The 21198-nt window shown below is 35.5% G+C and overlaps 1 protein-coding gene across 2 annotated transcripts in view; it reads left to right on the top strand.

Annotated features, from left to right (window-relative positions):
• EIF3E (eukaryotic translation initiation factor 3 subunit E) overlaps positions 1 to 20745 on the top strand; it is a 54518-nt gene extending 33773 nt beyond the window's left edge. For both annotated transcript variants that reach the window (XM_060611155.3, XM_060611156.3), the window contains 5 exons: positions 898 to 999; positions 2333 to 2442; positions 19287 to 19389; positions 19679 to 19813; positions 20568 to 20745. In XM_060611155.3, the coding sequence (XP_060467138.1) occupies positions 898 to 999; positions 2333 to 2442; positions 19287 to 19389; positions 19679 to 19813; positions 20568 to 20606 (489 nt within the window). In that variant the 3' untranslated portion in view covers positions 20607 to 20745. The remainder of the gene's footprint in view (positions 1 to 897; positions 1000 to 2332; positions 2443 to 19286; positions 19390 to 19678; positions 19814 to 20567) is intronic.
• Positions 20746 to 21198: the final 453 nt, after the last annotated feature.

The following is a 21198-nucleotide window of genomic DNA, read 5'->3' as shown; positions in this document are numbered from 1 at the left end:
GGATCTTACAACCTGAGCTCATGACCTTAGCCAAAATCAAGAGTCAGACACTTAACTGACTGAGCCACCCAGGTGTCCCCCAAAACTAAAATCTTTGTTAACTTTTAAAACTCTAAACTAGATCTAACATCTGTTTCTAAAGTAGGACCCTTAGTTCTTAAGGTAAAATGTTTTAAAAATAGGAGAAAGGTTACATGAAGTATACATAGAGAGGAGCCCAGGATACTCAAATGGGCATTTACTGTCTTTAATTCCAGTATATACTTATGCCAGATGTAGTATGGAATGACTACTGCTCTCTGCTAGGTGGATACTTAATATACATCGTGTATTAGCATTGCCTTTATTGCAGAGTGAAGGAGATTTGAAGCCTGGCATTTCTGGGAGATCTCTTACCTACCTAATTGCAGAGTAGTGATCTCTACATAGAATATGGTATTAATAGTCCCCAAGTTATACAAAAGCTGCAGCCCTACTGGTTGATTTTTAGTCAGTTTCTCAGTAATCACTATGGGTTAGAAAAAGAACTTAAATGCTGTTTTGACCTAAGGATAAATTAAATACCAAGAGACAAATTCAGCAGGTTATGAATGAATGCCCTTATACTTGGGGATGTTATTGAGTAAGGAAGACTTTTGGCAATAGAGGAACTTGAAAGCATTTGGAATGGTTCTAGGATGAGAATATATAGAGAACTCAGTCTGGAAGACATTATATGCTTAAGGTTGGGCCTAAAATCAGGATATGAGCAATTGCTTTGAGATGATGACACTAGGTAATTTGCTAGAAATTAATAACAAAGGAGGAGAAACTAGGAATATTGGGATATTCTAGGGTCAGTCTACCACCAAACAGTGTTGAATCAAATCCAACTTGACCTTTGACATAATTTTACAGGAGTCTTACACATATAAAGACCCAATCACGGAATTTGTTGAGTGCTTATATGTTAACTTTGACTTTGATGGGGCTCAGAAAAAGCTGAGGGAATGTGAATCAGTAAGTATGAATTTTTACTTATAAATTAATATTTAATGTTTGGTTATTGTAAAAGTTAACTTTGCAGTGTTTTATTAAAGTGATTATATCAGAAATATATATTAATCTTAAAATGACTGATGTTTTAGAAATGTGCGGGATGTAGACATTTTTAATATTGCCATATGTGTATGCTTTTGTTAGTACAGTTTGTTAAAACATCGGTGGCATTAGAAATTCACACATATGCCCATGATTCCATATCTTACTCTATATTAGTGAATATGTGAAGTATTTCCTGTGTGTGTATAAGATTGTATAGAACTGCACATTCTATCTGAGATTCTAAATTTGTTTCATAAGTGGGCCTGTCTTTAGAATTTTTCACATGATTGTACTGAACATTTACTATAAACCAGTCAAGGTATAAGGGTGTGAATTTTATCACAATGTCTTCTGTTGATTGGTAGAAACTAAAGTACCTTCAAGCAGCTGAGTTAGATTTATCGGCTTTTTTAAATGTTAGTTTGTAGAGTTTTAAGAAATTAAGAACTTACCTGTTAAATGCATTTACCAAATCGGTAAGTTATCAGTTGTCAGTTTTATTTTTGAACCCAAATGTTAACACAAAATATAAAGAGTTTGTTGAAGGATTAAGATCTTATTTCCCTAAGGACAAGAAAATTATCATGTAAATACAACTCCAGGGGTGATTTTCACACATTGGACAAAATAAAATAGACTCGAGTGTGATAATTTGTATTCATGTAGTCATATGTAGTGTTATTATGTATTATGTCTTGGTATATGCCAATACACTAAGTAGCTGGTTAGGCCTGGCTGAGGCCAAGGGGCACTTGGTTATTACTGTGAAGTTAAAATACCCTCTTTTAATTATGATACCTTCTGTGGAATAGGAGCCACCCCTTGAATTTTTCTCCTTTGTAGATTTCCAAGTCTATTTACTTCACAAATATGCATATATTTAGTCTTCATAATGATTTTGAGTACCTAGAAGAGATATGTTATCTACACAGCATTTATTTCGGATAACGGGCAGGGCAAAACTACTTTGTCAAAAGGTTGCTAAAGTCATCAATAGAACAAAGGAAACACTGCAGTGCTTAAATTAGGTGTTTTTTTTTTTTTTTTTTTTTTTTCATATAGCATTCATTTACTTCTGGTTAAATTGTTAGAGGCTTGAGCATAGTATTCTAGAAAGTGCTGTGGTATATATAACTTGTGATGTAAGGTAAGAGAATTGCAGTAAAGCACACGGAAAGTATTTTGGGTCACATTTTTGAAAATTGCTTGTCAGTGCTGTTAATTTTTTTGTTACACTTTACACACATAGGTACTTGTGAATGACTTCTTCTTGGTGGCTTGTCTTGAGGATTTCATTGAAAATGCTCGTCTCTTCATATTTGAGACTTTCTGTCGCATCCACCAGTGTATCAGCATTAAGTAAGAACACCCTGATTTGATTTGTATTTCTACTTTTAAATTCCTGGAAATTTCCATTTCCTGTAAAATTATACGTAATAGGATTCCAGTTAATTGGATTTTTGTTTTATTTCCCTTTGCTTTAGAAGAGAAAGAAAACAGTCTAGTGATTTATTAAAAATCCTAACTTTTGTTTTTATTATGGGATGGTACAGATTCAGAAATACCTTCTTTGGCTTCTATATGTGTGGCATAGTATGATTTTTGAAAATGGTATCTTCATGGCAGTATTCTGATTGTTGAGTACCTTTTTAAAAAGTACTGTTATACTCTTATATAGGGAGAAGAGAGAAAATAACGTTTTAGAATGGTTTCAACAGGAGTTCAAATAAGGAAGAGATTAGCCCTTAGTGATTCAGAAATACTGTTGAAAGACTACATTTGGTAATCATTTCAGTTGATTGAGTTTGTTTTATTTAATTATATATTTGAATTCTCATATAGTAAGCTGTGACCTCCTAAAATGTTGAAACATGGAAAGTATGGTGAATTTCAGTTCACATTTCCTTTGTTGTGTGAGAAAATTATTGGGGGAAAAATTGTGAAACTTATATAACCTATTAGAAACTAATTGTACATATTAGAATTTGAAAAATAACTAGTGCTGTTTGGCCACAGATGAAGTCAAACAGTAAATATGTTCCATAAATGTTTAAAAAATTACTTTAATGTTTGCCTCTTTGGAATTGTGTGTAGACCAAAGTTTTTCTTTAGTGCCATTTGTTTTTGCTGAGGCATCCGTACTTGTTTGCCTAATTTTACTGGGTGGTTATTGAAGTGGTTTTTCAGTTTGAAGTATGGTATAATCATGGTGCTTCTCCTATGGGAATTAAAGCCTTGACCAGTTTTATTAGTACTTTACTATAGCTAGCAGACATAATTTAAAATATCTGATTCTCTTGAAGAATACATGCATATTCCTAATATGTTATTGGTTATTGGTTGTGAAATAAAGAGCTGTGGGATGCAGTTACAATAGGTAACAATTCTTGCAATGCCCTTTTTCTTCTTTTTTTAGAGATTTATAATTCAGTCTTATGAAAGAGGGATGCTAATATTTTGTTTTTTCTTGCAGACTTTCCCCCATTTCTTATTAGAATATGGTCACTTGGGTGTTTTGCTTTGCCTAGGACTATATTTATCCTTGTTATCAGCCTTTTGAAAGCAAATTCTCCTTTTTATATCTTTAGTACCTAGTATGGTGACTCTGTACATTAGAGATGCTCAGTAAATACTTGTTAAATGAATAGATTTCTTTGCATTAGTGAATTTGTGTTTTTGTCCACAATAATGCTTTTTCACTGAGGTACCATGAGCAAAGTTTGTTCCAGCTCTAGCTTCTTCCCTTTATTAACTTGAGGACTTTGTATTCATTATTTTCCTTTTTTGAGATTTGGTTTACCATGCTTAACAGTGAAATAAAGTATTTGTCCTGTGTACTCAAGAGAAAAGTGCAGCTCACAGGATATAATATAGTGGAAATACATCATCTATAAGCTTTTATGTGACTTTATCATTACCTAATAATTTTTTAAAGTTGGTATCAGTGTAGTTTTGATGTTTTTCTTTGAATGCTGTAGTTCTTTGATCCCAGTAGTTTTTTTTGTAGCTTTAGACAAAGTCTAAAGCATTTTCAGACTAAAGTTCTAGTGGCTTTCTAAAGTCCAGAAATCTTTTCTCTTTTATAATGATAGTATTTCAGTTGTTTAAATGCTTTTGGCTGTGTGTGGAATGTTCTATAACTCAGGTGATTTTGAATACTTACATTATAATGCATTTTCTTCAATTATTAAGGAATTTTAGAGTTGGAAGAAATCTTGGGGAGCTTCTGATCCAACAGTGCAGTTACTGAATCATCAACAGTAGGGCTTTTTTCTGCACTGATGGAAATGTTATGTATCTATATTGTTTAGTATAGTAGCCAATAGTCCATTTGTGGCTTTTTTTTTTTTTTTTTTTTTAAAGAGAGCAGAGAAGGGGCAGAGGGATAGAGAGAATCTCAAGCAGACTCCACGCCCAGCACGGAGCTGATGTGGGGCTTGTTTTCACAACTCTGAGATCATGACCTGAGCCAAAATCACTTAGCCACCCAGGCATCCCCATTTGTGGCTTTTGAACACTTTACATGTGGCTCAGATTTCAAATTATAGAACCATGGTTTAAATCGTGTGTGTTGTGTGTGTGTGTTAGAACTTGTTTTCAAATGTGACATTATATATATATTTGTGTATATATAAGTCAAATTAAAGTCCCTTTATGCTTGGTTAGCTTGTACCTCTGTTCAGCTTTCCTCCTGACTACCGAAGCACTTCGGTGGATGCTAAGACTTCTGGAAACACAGTTTTACCAAAAAAACCCACGAAAAACAAAAAACCAGATCCAGTACAACTCCTTTGTTTTCTAGCCCCTTATTTATAGCTAGGAAACTTAATGCTCAGAGACATTGAGCTGTGTAGTTCTTACTTAATGACGGAGCCTGAACTAATAGATCTCTGACATTCATTGTATTATACCTCACTATAAATTCTTTTTTTTTCATTGTGCACAGTTGATATTTTTAGAAATATCAGATTGAGACTAATTTATCATTAGTCTTTTCACTAAAAGCCAGAGGATAAAGATGGAAACCGTAAGTCACTGTTTAACTTTGTGTCTCAGAATCATAGAGTTTTATTTTATTTTACAAATACAGATTTCTTGAAGCCATTTCAAAGTTTTTGGATCAGATTTTCTGGATATGTTCTGCTGTGATGTCTAATAGAGCTGCTCCCCTATACCTTCAAAGTGTTTATTCACCAAAGCTCATCCAGGATTGAGAACCACTGCATCAAGTTGCCAGTTTTTTAGGCACACATTTACATCCTGTTAAAGTAATGGAGTGAAAAATCAGTGATTTAGTGTTTTTAATATGTAAGGAATTAAGAAGATAGGGGCAGAGCAGAAAGTATAGCTATGGGTGAAAAAGAAATAGTTGTCTTATAGCAACAACGAGATCTCTGTAAGGTTCATTGGCAGGGTGGAGGGTGTGTACAGTAGGACTTAGTCTAGGGGTTAGGTTTTTCATTTTTTAAAGCTGCTTTAATGGGTTTGGAATATGGTTTAAAATAATGTTAAACGTTTAAGCTGGGCTTTTATAAATACAGAAAATGTCAAAATGCAGACTCTAAGGGTTTGAAATCCATGGTAATGACCAACAGAGCTTAATGTTTACCTTTAAATAGTACATAGAAAAAACTCATTGTTCTGTAATCCAGATGTTTCTGTTTCTATTTGTTTAAGATAGAAAGAGACACATGCAGAGAGTATGTGAGTGAGCAAGGGACAGAGAGAGAGAGGGAGGGAGAGAGAATCCCATGAGAGAGGGGGAGAAAGTGCAGAGCCTGAAGCTAGACTCAAGCTCACCTGATGTGGGGCTCAAACTCAGGAACCAGGAAGTCATGCCCTGAGCCAAAGTCAGATGCTTAACTGACTGAGCAACTCAGGTGCCCCTGTAATACAGGTTTTTAACCCAGGTGTACATCACAATCATCTGGAGAACTTAAAACAACATTAACTTAAATTTTAAAAAGTATAGATTTCCGAATCTCTGGGATCAAGGCTTGGGAATCTGGGTTTAAAGCTTCCCAGGTGCACTCAGCCTTTGGTGGAAACATTGCTCTGAATTAGTGATTTGTAGTCCTGACAGCATATTAGAATCAAGTGGGAAGCTTTTAAAATGAAATAAACAAAAATAAAGAAGGACTATGTTTTTTTAAACCTCCTCTAAGTAATTCTGATGTAAAACCCGTTTTTAATTACACTTTTTATTTTGTGATGATTATAGATTTACATGAGGTTGTAGGAAATAATAAATCCCCTTTGTTCTTCACATTTCCAGTGATAACATCTCGCAATAATATCTCACAAACTGTAGTAAAATATTACAACCAGTGTATTGATATTGATACATTCTCACCTGTTAACCATTTCTATAATTTTGTTACTTGAAGAATATGCAAAAACTTTTTTAAAAGGTAATGTTCAACTTTCCAGAGAGGATAGACACACTAGGTGTCATGATTATGATGTAATTAGCAACAGTATAACTAGTATAGGTCTTCAAAGAAGAAAATACTGCAGATGTGAATGAGTGCCTCTTGTGGCCAAGCACTGGTTAGAAGGTAGTGAGCACAGCCTCAGAACTTTAAATCCAGAGGAAGAAGCAAATTAAATAAAGACAAAATTATAAGTTATGATAGGTGTTTTGAAGAAAAATAGAGTAATGAGAATGACATGGACATAATTTATAAATTGTGTGTTGGAAAATCCCAGAGTAATTTAGATTAAAGCTTTAGTGAACCCTGTTAACTCTGCAAATGGAATATGTTTAAGCTGCAAAGTAGACTTTTTTCCCCACTGTATACTAATTATGACACAGTATTCTATTCACAAGTTTGTGCTGACCTATTTCTCTGCTTCTAATTAATCTAAAATTATTTAATATTCTGTCCTTTTTGGGGGGACCAGGGAGATTGGTCTCCGGCCTCCTTTCTGTCCAAAAGTGGACACATTTTAAATGCTCAAGAGAATAGTACATATTCTAGAACCAATGGTTGTTTATTAAACAACTTTTTCCATTAGTGATTTGGAACATTCTCAGTTGATAGGTTTCTTGACTAAACACATGTGATAGTCATATCTTTGTAAAAATGCATATCTTTATAAAGAATGTTTTTAGGGGTGCCTGGGTGGCTCAGTTGGTTGAGTGTCTGACTTCAGCTCAGGTCATGATCTCACGGTTCACGAGTTCAAGCCCTGCATCGGGCTCTGTGCTGACAGCTGAGAGCTTCTAGCCTGCTTTGGATTCTGTCTCCCTCTCTCTCTCTCTGTCTCTCCCCCACTCATTCTCTCTCTCTCTCTCTCTCAAAAATAAATAAAAACATTAAAAAAAAGAATGTTTTTATCAGTTTATATACAACCGTATAGATTTGTAGGATAAGTTACCAATCTGTTTACCATAAAGTATGCAACATCTGTCATAAAAGATTACTGTGGTGGGATTTAATTTAGTATAGTTAGTTGAACAGTTTATGAGATATGGTGTGTGTGAAGTTTAAAAGCTGCTCTAGAGTAATTCTTGGACCGGTTTTCAATTGTAGATAAAAATAAAGTATGGAAGTAATACTTTGAATGTGTGTGATAAACATGTTGGAGCATACATTAATGTAATTTTCCTTTAGAGAGTTAGTTTGACTTTTCACAAAAGAAGATATTTGCCAACTACTCTTGAAGCCATTCTACTTTGTTAAATAACATTTTAGATCTTAATATTTTTCTTAAAGTTCTTATTAACTTTCTTACAGTTACTATTCATAATTTTATTTCCTGATATTAAAGAAAAATATAGAAAGGTGTATTTCCAGATGGAGATAAACTCGTTTCAAAAATATTTTTGTATTTCTGTGTTAACTGTTAAGTAATATATGACATACCTTGGAGATACTGCAGGTTTGGTTCCAGGCCACTGTAATAAAGTGAATATCACAATAAAGCTGTTCAAATGGGGGCACCTGGGTGGCTCAGTTGGTTAAGCATCTGACTCTTGATATCGACTTAGTTCATGATCTCAGAGTCATGAGATCACGCCCTATGTCAGGCTCATCACTGAGTGTGGAGCTTACTTGGGATAAAAGCTAGTTGAATGAATTTTTTTGTTTCCCAGTATATATAGTCTCTAGTCTGTTAAGTGTGCAACGTAGCATTATGTCTAAAGAATGTACATACCTTAATTTAAAAATATTACTAATGGAGCACCTGGGTGGCTCAGTCAGTTGAGTGTCTGACTTGATTTCGGCTCAAGCCATGATCTAACAGTTGATGGGATCGAGCCTCACATTGGGCTCCATGCTGACAGCTTGAGATTCTCTGTCTCTCTCTCTCTCTGCCCCTTTCTTGGCTCACATGTGTGCTCATTCTCTCTCAGAATGAATAATAAACATTTTTTAAAAATATTACTAAAAAATGCTAACCATCATCTGAGCTTTTAGTGAATCATAATCTTTTTGCTAATGAAGGGTCTTGCCTCAGTTTTAATTGCCCCTGACTGAACAGGGTGGTGGTTGCTGAAGATTGGGGTAGCTGCTGCAATTTCTTAAAATAAGACAATGAAGTTTCCCACATAATATTGACTCTTCCTTTCACAAACAATTTCTCTGTAGCATGTGATGCTGTTTGATAGTATTTTACCCACAGTAGAACTTCTTTCCAAATGGGGAGTCTGTTCTCTCATACCCTGTCCCTGCTCTATCAACTAAGTTTATGTAATATTCTAAATCCTTTGTTGTCATTTTCAATAATCTTCACCAAGAGTAAATTCCATCTCAAGAAACCACTTTCTCTGCTCATGCATCAGAAGCAACTCCTTATCTGTTAAAGTTTTACCATGAAAGTATAGCAATTCAGTCACATCCTCAAGTTCCACGTCTCATTCTCGTTTTCTTCCTATTTCTACCACATCTGCAGTTACTTCCTCACTGAAGTCTGGAATTTTTAAAAATCATCTGAGGCTTGGAATTAACTTCTTCCAAACCCCTGTTAATGTTGATATTTTGACCTCTTCCCATGAATCACAAATAATCTTAATGGCATCTTTTTTTTTTTTAATTGTTTTAATGTTTGTTTATTTTTGAGAGGCAGAGAGAGAGAGAGAGAGAGCAGAAGCTGGGGAGGGTCAGAGAGAGAGGGAGACACAGAATCCGAAGCAGGCTCCAGGCTCTGAGCTGTCAGCACAGAGCCTAACGCAGGGCTTGAACTCAAACTGCGAGGTCATAACCTGAGCTGAAGTCAGACGTTCAACTGACTAGGCCACCCAGGCGCCTCTGTTAATGGCATCTTAATGGTGAATCTTTAGGAGGTTTTCAATTTACTTTGTCCAGATTCAACAGAAGAATCACTGTGTATGGCAGTTATAGCCCTAGGAATTTCTTAAATAATAACACTTGAAATTACTCCTTGATCCGTGGACTTCAGAACAGATGATGTATTAGCAGGCACGACAACAACGTTAATCTCATTGTACGTCTCCATCAGAGCTCTTGGGGTGATGAGGTGCATTGTCAGTGGGCAGTAATATTTTGAAAGGAATTTTTTTTCCTGAGCAGTACATCTCAACAGTGTGTTTAAAATACTCAGTTAACTATTTTGTAAACAGATGTGCTATCATCCAGGCTTTGTTGTTCATTTACAGAGCATAGGCAGAGTAGATTTAGCATAATTCTTAAGAGCCCTAGGATTTTGGGGATGGTAAATGAACCATTGGTTTCAACTTAAAGTCACCAGCTGCATTAGTCCCTAACAAGAGGGTCAGTCTGTCTGTCCTTTGAGGCTTTGAATCCAAGCATTGACTCCTCCTCTCTAGCTGTGTAAGTCCAAGGTGGCATCTTCTTCCAATATAAGGCTGTTTGGTCTACATTGAAAATCTATTGTTTGGTGTAGCCACGTTCATTAATTATCTTAGCTAGATCTTCTGGATAACTTGCTGCTTCACCTTGGGTACTTTTATGTTCTGGAGATAGCTTCCTTTCTTAAATTTCATGGCCAGCCTCCAGGAACTTCAGTTTTTTTTTTCCTTGGCCTTTCTTACTTCTCTCAGCCTTCATAGAACTGACAGGGAATGTTGTGCCTGTTTTGGTCTTTTTTCCAGACCACTAAAACTTTCTATCAGCAGTAAGGCTGTTGACTTCTTATCATTCGTGTATTCACTGGAGTAGCACTTTTAATTTCCTGCAAGAACTTTTCCCTTTGCATTCACAACTTGGCTAACTGGCATAAGAGGCCTACCTTTCAGGCTGTGTCAGCTTTTGACATGCCGTCCCCACTAAACTTAATCATTTCTAGCTTTTGATTTGAACTAAGAGACATGTGACTCCTCCTTTCACTTGAACACTTAGAGGCCATTGTAGGGTTATTAATTGGCCTAATTTCTGTATTGTTGTGTCTCAGGGAATAGGGAGGCCTAAGGAGTGAGAAATGGGGAACAGCCATCAGTAGAGCAGTCAGAACACACACATTTATGGGTTAAGTTTGCTGTCTTACGTGAGTTTCATGGTACTTCAAAACTGTTAACAGTAGTAACATCAATTATCACTGATTACAGATCACCGTAGCAAATATAACAATAGTGAAAAAGTTTGAAATCCTGTGAGAAGCACCAAAATGTGACACAAAGACCTGAAGAAAGCAAATGCTGTTGGAACAATGTAACTAGTAGACTTGCTCTTTGCAGGGTTGCCACAGACCTTCAATTTTTAAAAAAATGTAGTATCTGTGAAGCTCAGTAAAATGAAATTCAATTAGAGGTATGCCTATATTCTTATTTTTGACTAAGGAGATACTGGAAAATTCAGTGAGAATTTTTAGTTGTCACACAGCATTAAGCATTTCTCAGTTTTCTCCTTTTTTCTTTCTCCTATTTCCTTCCAGTTTTACAGTTCAGCAGTTTATTCTTAATACTCATTCTTAAATTAGTTGTCCTACCTTTGTAAAAGACTGGAGTACTTTGGATATGCTAAATAGTTGGCCTCAGTCTTCAGTGAAAAGCAGGCAAGAGGACCCCATAGGTAAATGCTTAAGTTCATAGTTTTTGAAATACATAAAATTAGTAATTAAAAACCTGAAAGAAAATTGACATAGAGTTGGTGGAACCCTAATTGGTTCTCTAGATTTAGACTGATGTTCCTAGGAAGGACCACTGGTCTTAATTACTGCCCAGAAACAAGGAAAGTATCTGGTTTTGTGCTAGAGGCATGAACGTGTTTAATGAAACAGAACTGAGGGTGAAATACTTATTTTCACTTTGTCTTTTTGAAATAGCACTTAGAATCCTATATATTTCCCTTTTTTTTTTTTTTTTTGTCACTGAAAAATTATTAACATTTTGCTGTAGTCAGAGTTACTACTAATAATTTGTCATACTGGATTTTGTATTTTATTTAAAATTCTTTCTCACAATAGGTTTATATGCTATTTATGTTTTTTCCTAGGACTTTTATGGCTGTATTTTTTCTATTTAAATTCACCTAGGATTTATACTTGGGAATAGAGAATAAGGAAGACACTACCTTTTTTTTCCCCTAAATGGCCAGTCAACATGATTTATTGAAAAATTATCTTTTCTCCCACTAATTTGAAATGCCACCCATATCACATTTTGAATTGTCATTTGTATATGGGACTTTTTCTGAATGCTTTAATCTGTTGTAATTATCTCTGGGTTCCTGAACAAGCACCAAATTGTTTCAAATAAGATTTGTAATGTGTTTTAGTATTCACTATACTCTGTGGAGTTGGTAATTGCCATTTTCCTCCCATTTGCTTAGTTGTTTTTCTTAGTGTCTTTATCACTAATTACACTTCAGACTGTTTGCCAGTTTATAAATCTCTTCTCAAGACTAATTACTCTATCAGTTATATCTATGGGAAAAAGATCTGGACTTGTTGCTCTCTATGCCTGTTGCACATTTGTCTCCCTTTGTCCTTTGTTCTGAAGATTCCTTTAGTCTCTCTCCTGTAATAGAGCTCCAGTTTTATTGTATTCCTTTTTTTCTTGATTTACTATCATATTTTGGTAAAGTTTGTCCTTCAATAGCTTTATAAGGGAGGTTGTTTAGAGGTAAAATAGTCATATCTAAAAATGTCCACTTTACTCTCATATTTGAATAATGGTATTAGGCATGGTATTCTAGGTAGAAAACTACTTTATTCCAGAATTTTGAAGACTTTGTTCTGTCGCTTTCTAGAAGCTTTCTGCTCTAGAAGTCAGAAGCTATTTTTATCTCTGATCTTTTACATATAGGTGTTTTGTTTCCCTCTCTAACAATTTGAAGGATTATTTTTCTTTGCTCCCATTGCTCTGAAATTTCACGGTGATATATCTTAGTGTAGGTTTATTTTAATTCTTCATACTGGACCCTTTTAATTTGGGAACTCATGCCCCAGTTCTGGGAAACTTTTTTTTTTGCATTATTTCTTCAATGATTTATTTTCTTTTATTTTCACTGTTTATTCTTTCTGAAACTACTGTTGTTTGGATAGTGGATCTCCTGGACTAGACTTCTAATTTTTTTACCTTTTCTCTCCAATTTCCATACCTTTGTCTTTATGTTCTACACTCTGGGGAGATTTTCTCAACATCTTCTTCCAAACCTTCTGTAGGTAAAAAAACAAATCCATGATGTCACATCTTTCAGTTCTTATTTTATGGATGCAGTATCACAACAGTTTGTAATTTTTCAAAGGATATTGCTAGCCTTTTATTTTAGTGTTTTTGTTGAGCTATAATTGATATATATAACATATTAGTTTCAACATCATGGACAACATAATGTATAACATAAGGATTTGATGTGAAATGGTCACCACAATAAGTCTAGTTACCATCCATCACCACGCATAGTTGCAAAGATCTTTTTTGGTGATGGGAACTTTTAAGGTTTGCTCTCTTGGAAACTTTCAAATATACAGTGCAATATTATTAACAGTAGTCACCGTGCTATACATTACATCTCGTGAATTATTTTATTATTAGAAGTTCGTGCCATTTGACCCCTTTAACCAATTCACCTGTCCCTCCACCCATCACCACCTCTGGCAACCACCAATCTGTTCTCTGTATCAAGGCCTGTTTTTTTAGTTTTTGTTTTGCTTTGTTTTGTTTTGTTTAAGATTCCAGGGTTGCCTGGGTAGCTCGGTCGGTTGAGCATCTGACTCCTGATTTTGACACAGGTCATCTTCCCAGGGTTGTGGGATTGAGCCCCGCATTGGGCTCCATGCTGAGTGTGGAGCCTACGTAAGATTCTCTCTCCTTCTGCCTCTCTCCCCGGTTTGCAATCTCTCTCTCTCTCTCTTTATATTAAAAAAATTATAAATGAAAAGAAAGAATTTCCACATATGGAATCCACATATAAAGTGAGATCATATAGTATTTGTCTTTCTCTGTCTTATTTCACTTAGCATAATGCCCTCAAGGTCAATGTTGTTTTCCATCCAGAATGTATCAGTTTACATTTCCACCAACAATGTACAAGTCTTCTCTTTTTTCCACATCCTTGCCAACACTTGTTATTTCTTATCTTTGATAATAGCCATTCTAAGTGTGAGATGATATCTCATTGTAGGTTTGATTTGCATGTCATGTACCTGTTGGCCATCTGTATGTCTTCTTTGGGAAAATGTCTATTTAGGTCCTCTGCCCACTTTTTAGTTAAATTATTTGGTTTTTTGTTTGTTTTTGTTTTTTGCTATTCAGTGGTAGTAATTCCTTATATATTTTGGATATTAACCCCATAGATATGTCATTTGCAATATCTTCTACCATTTGGTAGCTTACTCTTGGATTTTGTAGATGGGTTCTTTTGCTATGCAGACTTTTTAGTTTGATATAGTCCCACTTGTTTATTTTTGCTTCTGTTGTCTTTACTTTTGGTGTCAGATCAAAAAATCATTGCCGGGGCGCCTGGGTGGCTCAGTCAGTTAAGCGTCCGACTTCAGCTCAGGTCACGATCTCACGGTGCTGAGTCCGAGCCCCGCGTCGGGCTCTGGGCTGATGGCTCAGAGCCTGGAGCCTGCTTCCGATTCTGTGTCTCCCTCTCTCTCTGCCCCTCCCCCGTTCATGCTCTGTCTCTCTCTGTCTCAAAAATAAATAAACGTTAAAAAAAAAAAAATCATTGCCAAGGCTGATGTCCAGGAGCCTACCACCTGTGTGTTCTTAGAGGAGTTTATAGTTTCAGGTCTTAGGTTCAGGTCTTTATTCAGTCTTTAATATATTTTGAGTCAATTTTGTTTATGGTGTAAGATAGTGGTCCATTTTCAATCTATTGCATGTGGTTGTCCATTTTCCCCAGCATCATTTATTGAAGAATATATAATCAAACAATATATAATTCTCCATTGTATATTCTTAGCTCCTTTATCATAAATTAGTTGAACATCTATGCAAAGCTTTGTAACAATAGTTTGAAATTAGGAAGTGTTATGCTTCCAGCTTTGTAATTCTTGCTCAAGATCGCTTTGGCTACTTAGGGTCTTTTGTGGTTCCATATGTATTTCTCATTTAACATATTCAATATGTTGTTGCATTACTTGAGAAAGGTGTGCTAGTCAACTTAAAGATATATATAAGGGACATTTACACAAATATTTAGATGTCAGCTTTAAGCCGCCAGATGAGGTTGAGAGTTTCTATAAAATCTGAACAATCTGGAAATTATTTTTGTGTTTAAAATCTAGATCAAATAGATACTTTTCTCAGAAATTCTGCATTTCGATACATTTTGTCTTTTAGTGTATTAATAAACTGAGTTAATTTAAATAACACAAGGTAAGCATGGTATAGGATAGCTTAAGCCAACGTTTTGTTTTTTAAGCTTTAATAGGATTTATAGTTTTATTTTTAAAACTTTACTATTTTTGCATAAAATCACTGGACTATAAGAGTATTGTCAAGTTTTGAGGATTTCTTTCTATCAGTCATTTAATTTCTTTTACCCTGTATATTTTCCTGTTACTTAAAAGACACTGGACTGTTGCCACATTCTTTAATTCACTCTCAGAGTGATTGGTAGCGTAGATAACCTGAGATGCCATCAATCATTTATTAATACTTCTTGGACATTATTCAGGTTTTTCTTTGACTTGATTTAATACATAAAGGATCAACAAGCACAATGCAAAGCAGTAAATCCCCAGCGTAGGATTATGGGTCAGAGTTTGCAGATATTTGTGGGTCTTGATGCATGTTGCCACATTGCCCCAGCCATGTTGGAATATGAGATAGAATATGGATGTAAAGAAAGAAAGGATGAAGAATTCTCTATGGAGTTATACAGAGTAAACTTTTCTGTCTTTTATGTTAAAATCTGACCTTAAATATTTCCTTAAATAAGAAGTCCCCAAACCTCCAGACTAGAATAGTAAACTCTTGTGCATCTCACATAGCTCTTTCTACTTTATTCATCTTTACACTTAGAATAGTTTATATATTTTGGGGATGAAGTTATTGTCCTCTACTCCCCAACTCCTGGCTTAAACTTTATAAAAGTAAGGAACAGACTGTATTTTATTGTTAGCATCTAACAGTTCATATTTTGTTGAGTGAATGCCAAGGAAGGAAGATAATTGGTTTGGTTTGGCTGGCATGTAGTGTTCATGGGAGAGAATAATGGGAATTTGGAAAGTTAGGTTGTAGCCGAATTGTATAGAACCATGAATGAGATATTTAGAAGTTTGGATTTTATTGTTTTGGTAAAAGGACTGTGTTAAAGTTTTGAAAGGAATTTGGGAATAAACTGGTTAGTTAGCAATTATATAAAATAGATTAAGGAGAGACTGGAGAGGTAGATGAGTTAAAAAACTAGGAAACACTAATAGAGCCTGAACTAGGGAAGTGACTAGTATAGGAGTCAGACAGTAAATTTTTATTAATTGTCTCCTGTAAACCTGGCATTGTGCTAATTGCTAGGTAGATAACAGTGAACAAAGAAACTTTGGTACATTCTCTTTGGTTGCTTATACAGTGTATCATGAAAGCAGATACTCAACAACAGGAAGTTACACCTATTATGACTGCTCCAAAGAATATAGAGGGGCTATGAAATCAAAGATACATTACAGTTTACAGAGGTGTCGTGGAAGGCCTATGAGGGTACTGTTTTAGCTGAGACCTGTGTAACAGTTAAGTGAAGATGATGGATGAGCCTTTTTTTTTTTCAACGTTTTTTATTTATTTTTTTTTTTGGGACAGAGAGAGACAGAGCATAAACGGGGGAGGGGCAGAGAGAGAGGGAGACACAGAATCGGAAACAGGCTCCGAGCCATCAGCCCAGAGCCTGACACGGGGCTCGAACTCACGGACCGCGAAATCGTGACCTGGCTGAAGTCGGACGCTTAACCGACTGCGCCACCCAGGCGCCCCAAAGATGATGGATGAGCCTTTTAAGCAGAAGGCACAGTATATGCAAAGGTCCTGAAGTGATTAAAAACCTGGCAAGTGTAATGAATAGAGAGGTTTAGTATGGTGGGTGGAGAGGAAAGTCTTTCAAGATGACAGTAGAGTGGTTAGATAAAAGGCAGTGGTTAAAGAGAGAATTCTAGGTCTTCTCAGTTAGATGTGACAGCATCTAGAGGAATCTAATAGATAACCTAGGCTTCAAGACCATGTTTCATTATAATTTTAGTTATTTAAACAGCCTCATAAATAGGTTATATATTATAATTTTAAAGCATCTTTACACTACCAACTCTACATAATTCATAGCTTACTGGGAATAATTTTTCTGCTCTTTAAAATAGAATATAGTGGTTTGGCCAAACCATAAGAGACTCTTAAAAACTGAGAATAAACTGAGGGTTGATGGGGGGGTGGGAGGTCGGGGAGGGTGGGTGATGGTCATTGAGGAGGGCACCTGCTGGGATGAGCACTGGGTGTTGTATGGACCAATTTGACAATAAATTTTATATTAAAAAAAATAAAATAGAATATAGTGATCTTAAACATTGGAATTTTAATATATTTAGTACAGTTTCTTTTGGCTTTTCAGAGTAAAATGCTTTGGCCTCACTTTAATGAGTTATGTTTGGGGAGATGCAGGAGGCATACGAAAGATAAATTGCTATAGGAGGTGATAAAATAATCCGTATGTTTTGGAAAATCTGTTCTTTACATTTAGAGTTGAGTTTTAGGTAAGAGTAGCAGACATTTGCTTACTATAGAAGTGTAGAGACAATGAAATTTACACATTTCTAAAATTAGTCAAGCACCAGCAGGAAACACAGGAGTTTATGGGAAACCACAGGAAACACCAGTTGCAGGAATTTTTACTAGTCAAAAACACACCTGCTTGTTTAAGTAAGTTGATGTAGTTCCCTATTTTTAGTAGCTTAAATAAAATTAGGGTTATTAGAGAACAGTGATAAAGAGAATAAAATGAAGTCATGAAATTGAATTAATAGTCATGGATTAATTGTTCTTTCTGCTTGCTGAGAATGTTGTATTTAGAGCAAAATCGATCACAGAAAGACAGAGAACAAAATTTTGACACATAAATCCAGGGAGTTTTATGGTGGTGTTTTTGCTCGTATTCATCAAGATGTTATTAGCTCCAAGCATATTTTAAGGATAAGTTTTTTTTTTTTTTTTTTAAGCTTATCTTTTTGAGAGAGACAGAACGAGCTGAGGAGGGACACGGAGAGAGAGGGAGGGAGAGAGAGTCCCAAGTAGACTCTGCACTGTTAGCACAGAGCCCTACACGAGGCTCAGACTCCCAAACTGTGAGATCACGGCCTGAGCCGAAACCAAGAGATGCTTAACCGATGGAGCTATCCAGGCTCACCTTTATGGATAAATTTTAATTGTATATCTGCATAGATTTAGTTTGTACTTTTTTTATGGATAACCTAACTTAAATTTTTCATTAAAGATTTTTTTTATGTTAATTTTTAGAGAGAGAGAGAGAGAGAGAGAGAGAGAGAGCGCACGCAGGCAGGGATGGGGCAGATAGAGGGGGAGACACAGTCTGAAACAAGCTCCAAGCTCTGAACTGTCAGCACAGACATGGGGCTTGAACTCAGAACAGCGAGATTGTGACCTGAGCTGAAGTTGGACGCTTAACCCATTGAGCCACCCAGGCGCCGCATTAATTTTTACATTTTGAACGAACTTCTGTTAACTCTTTTTCAATAAATGTGTAACATGGGGATAGCATAGATAGTATTATTCTCATAAGGGTATTTTTTTAAATTAGGTTATTTGTGTTGGAAAGTCTGGAATTACATAATGATATGATTGCCAGTGTCTTGACATCGGATCAGGAATTTTAGTTTATAATATTCTAAGGAAAGATTGTATTATTGGTACTCTAGTTCTTTTCATCAAACCAGTGATAACATTAGAGGGCCTGGCAAGTGTGTAATGTCTTCAGTGAAGACTGATGAAAAGAGAACAGTTAATGTTTAAACATGCATATGTGAATACATTTATACTCTGTACTCTTTAATACTATATATGCATACTATTCCATCAGCTGAGTGGTTTACTTATGTACTGCCAAGGGGTGCTTTTATTAGTCCTGATAAATTGAGCTCTATAATGGTATCTTTTTTACCCCAGGCATCTCCCTAGCTCCCTTCTCTCTCTCTCTCTCTCTCTCTCTCTCTCTCTCTCTCTCCCTCCCTCCCTCCCTCCCTCCCTCCCTCCCTCTCTCCCTCTCTCCCCTCTTTGTCTTCCTCCCTCCTCCACCCTCCTCATATTTTATGTATGTGTATCTTTCTCCTTCCTTTGAAATTCATTGGCTAACATTTAGGTTGTATAGTGTACAATTCCCAGAGTGCCCTCGGAGTTTAATGCAAACATATACACCAGACCTGAGTTTTAGTTACTTCATTATATTATACTTATCACTGATGTTCCTTGTAGTAGGTTTAATTTGTATAATCTTTATACATTATAAAACCTTTCCTCTCTTAGAGCATTATTAATTGAGCACCTGCTAAGTGTAAGGTACTATTCTAGAAGCCAGAAAGATTTCTATAAATGTGAAATGTGGTCCTCTCCCCTCAAGGATCTTAACAGTCTGGTTGGTGGAATGGGGATAGGTCATGCACAGTATTAGATAATTGCACAAACATGGAATAGTGCAGTTATTAAGTCACAGTATTTAAGAGAGGTGATCCATAAATACCTGAAAGTCTCTATGCAGAGTGTGGTTCAAAGACTGTGGACATGAAACCAAGGTTTTAGACTCCATTAACATTGTTTTTACTTTTTTCATTAGCATGTTGGCAGACAAACTGAACATGACTCCAGAAGAAGCTGAAAGGTGGATCGTAAATTTGATTAGAAATGCAAGACTGGATGCCAAGATTGATTCTAAATTAGTGAGTATTATGTTAGTTATGCTACATCTTGATATAAGTTGCTGATTATTTTATGCTTTTTTGGGAATTTTTCATTAAGGACATTTTGTTCTATTCTGTTAGAATTTTTGCTTTGTTTTAAGGCAACAGCAACCACCTGTTTTTTTTGTTGCTGGAGTTATATTGTCATCTCTGTACAGTGCATAAAAATGTGTGCAACAGTCAGGTAGTGTTGTGATGTGATGCTCATGACTTACTGGGAAACTTGGTTGTAATATTACAGGATCAATTTCCCTCTGTCTTATTTTAGGGTCATGTGGTTATGGGTAACAATGCAGTCTCACCCTATCAGCAAGTGATTGAAAAGACCAAAAGCCTTTCATTTAGAAGCCAGATGTTGGCCATGAATATTGAGAAGAAACTTAATCAGAATAGTAGGTCTGAGGTAAGAACCACATATTTTCTATTCAGTCTCGAATTTAGCAAGAATATAACATCGTTATTACATCTTACATGTGTGGTTTAGTATTGATCTTTAAAAAATTGATTTTATCTGTCATATTTAACTATGTCAAAAAATATATATATCCCTTCTTTTGGTAAATATCCTACATATTAGATATTAAACTTGAACAGCCATGTAATTTTGGAATCCCAAACCAGCTTTAATGCTTCTTAGCTATTACGATTATGTGTAACTGAAGGGTAGGAAGTTATTATTTTTAGGAAGTACAACTGCTTCCTAAAATAGATGGAACATTCAGAGACCTCATGTGATTGAAATTTTAACAGAAGGTTTGTGTCCTTTGAGTAGTTTTTCAAAGAAGAGAAGGAAGAAATGGGAAATTATTGTTCATGACTGTTCCAGCCACGTCTAGAATAACTCAACCTAAAAAGATAACTTTTATATGATGTTATTTTCTGTATGCTTAAAGATCAATTTGTATTGACTTTTGTTATAATGTTGGTGATACTGTCATTGTTATACTTTATAATTGGTCAAAAACTGTTTCAGATGATATTTTGACTTGTTTTTTATTGTTGTAAGTGGCATGATTTAGAAATTGCAGAGGTCATTAAAATCTTAGAGAGGGGTTTGGGCAGGAGTACTGAAAGGAAATGCTAGTATCACTTTGTAAGTTAGCTTTTTCAGAAAGTACTTTCTTCTAACTCTGTCAATTTCCCTTTGCATGTTTTAGGCTCCTAACTGGGCAACTCAGGACTCTGGCTTCTACTGAAGAAGTGTATAAAGACAAGATGAAAAAACTATAAAAATGAAATAATAAAATCATTATATAAAGGATGACATGCATTTTAGAAACAACATTGTGTATAAATTTGGGGGAATTTGAATAAAATTGGCTGTGTTTCATTTTATCTTGTGAATTTCCTTGTGTATAGATGTGTGTATTTTTTTAACTTTTCATTTTGGAATAATTATAGATTCACAGAAAATTGTGAAAATAGTACAGAGAGGTCTCTTGTAGCCTAAACCTAGTTCATCCCAATTTTTTCATTTATGTTGCTATGATGCATTACCGCAACCAGGACATAGACATAGGTACAATGTGTGTAAATAGTTCTATGCCATTTCATCACTTCTGTAGATTTGTATAGCCTTCAGTGCAGTCAAGATAAAGTACTATCTTCTTTTCTCTGCCATCATAGTGTGTTGGGTTGACTGTTCCTGGCTAAGAAACAAAAGCAGAATCACCCCATTCCCAAATGGATTCAGATGGAAACTAGTAATAAAATCAGGCACAACTCCCAACAGGCAGCGTTGGAGAAGAACCAGGCTGGGTCTATAAGGGATTGTATATGGGATGGCAC

The sequence above is a fragment of the Panthera onca genome, chromosome F2 (genome assembly GCF_046562875.1).
Source record: "Panthera onca isolate mPanOnc1 chromosome F2, mPanOnc1 haplotype 2, whole genome shotgun sequence".
NCBI classification, from domain to species: Eukaryota; Metazoa; Chordata; class Mammalia; order Carnivora; family Felidae; genus Panthera; species Panthera onca.
Note: the sequence above shows the minus strand (reverse complement) of the source record. Positions and strands in the feature narration are given on the sequence as shown.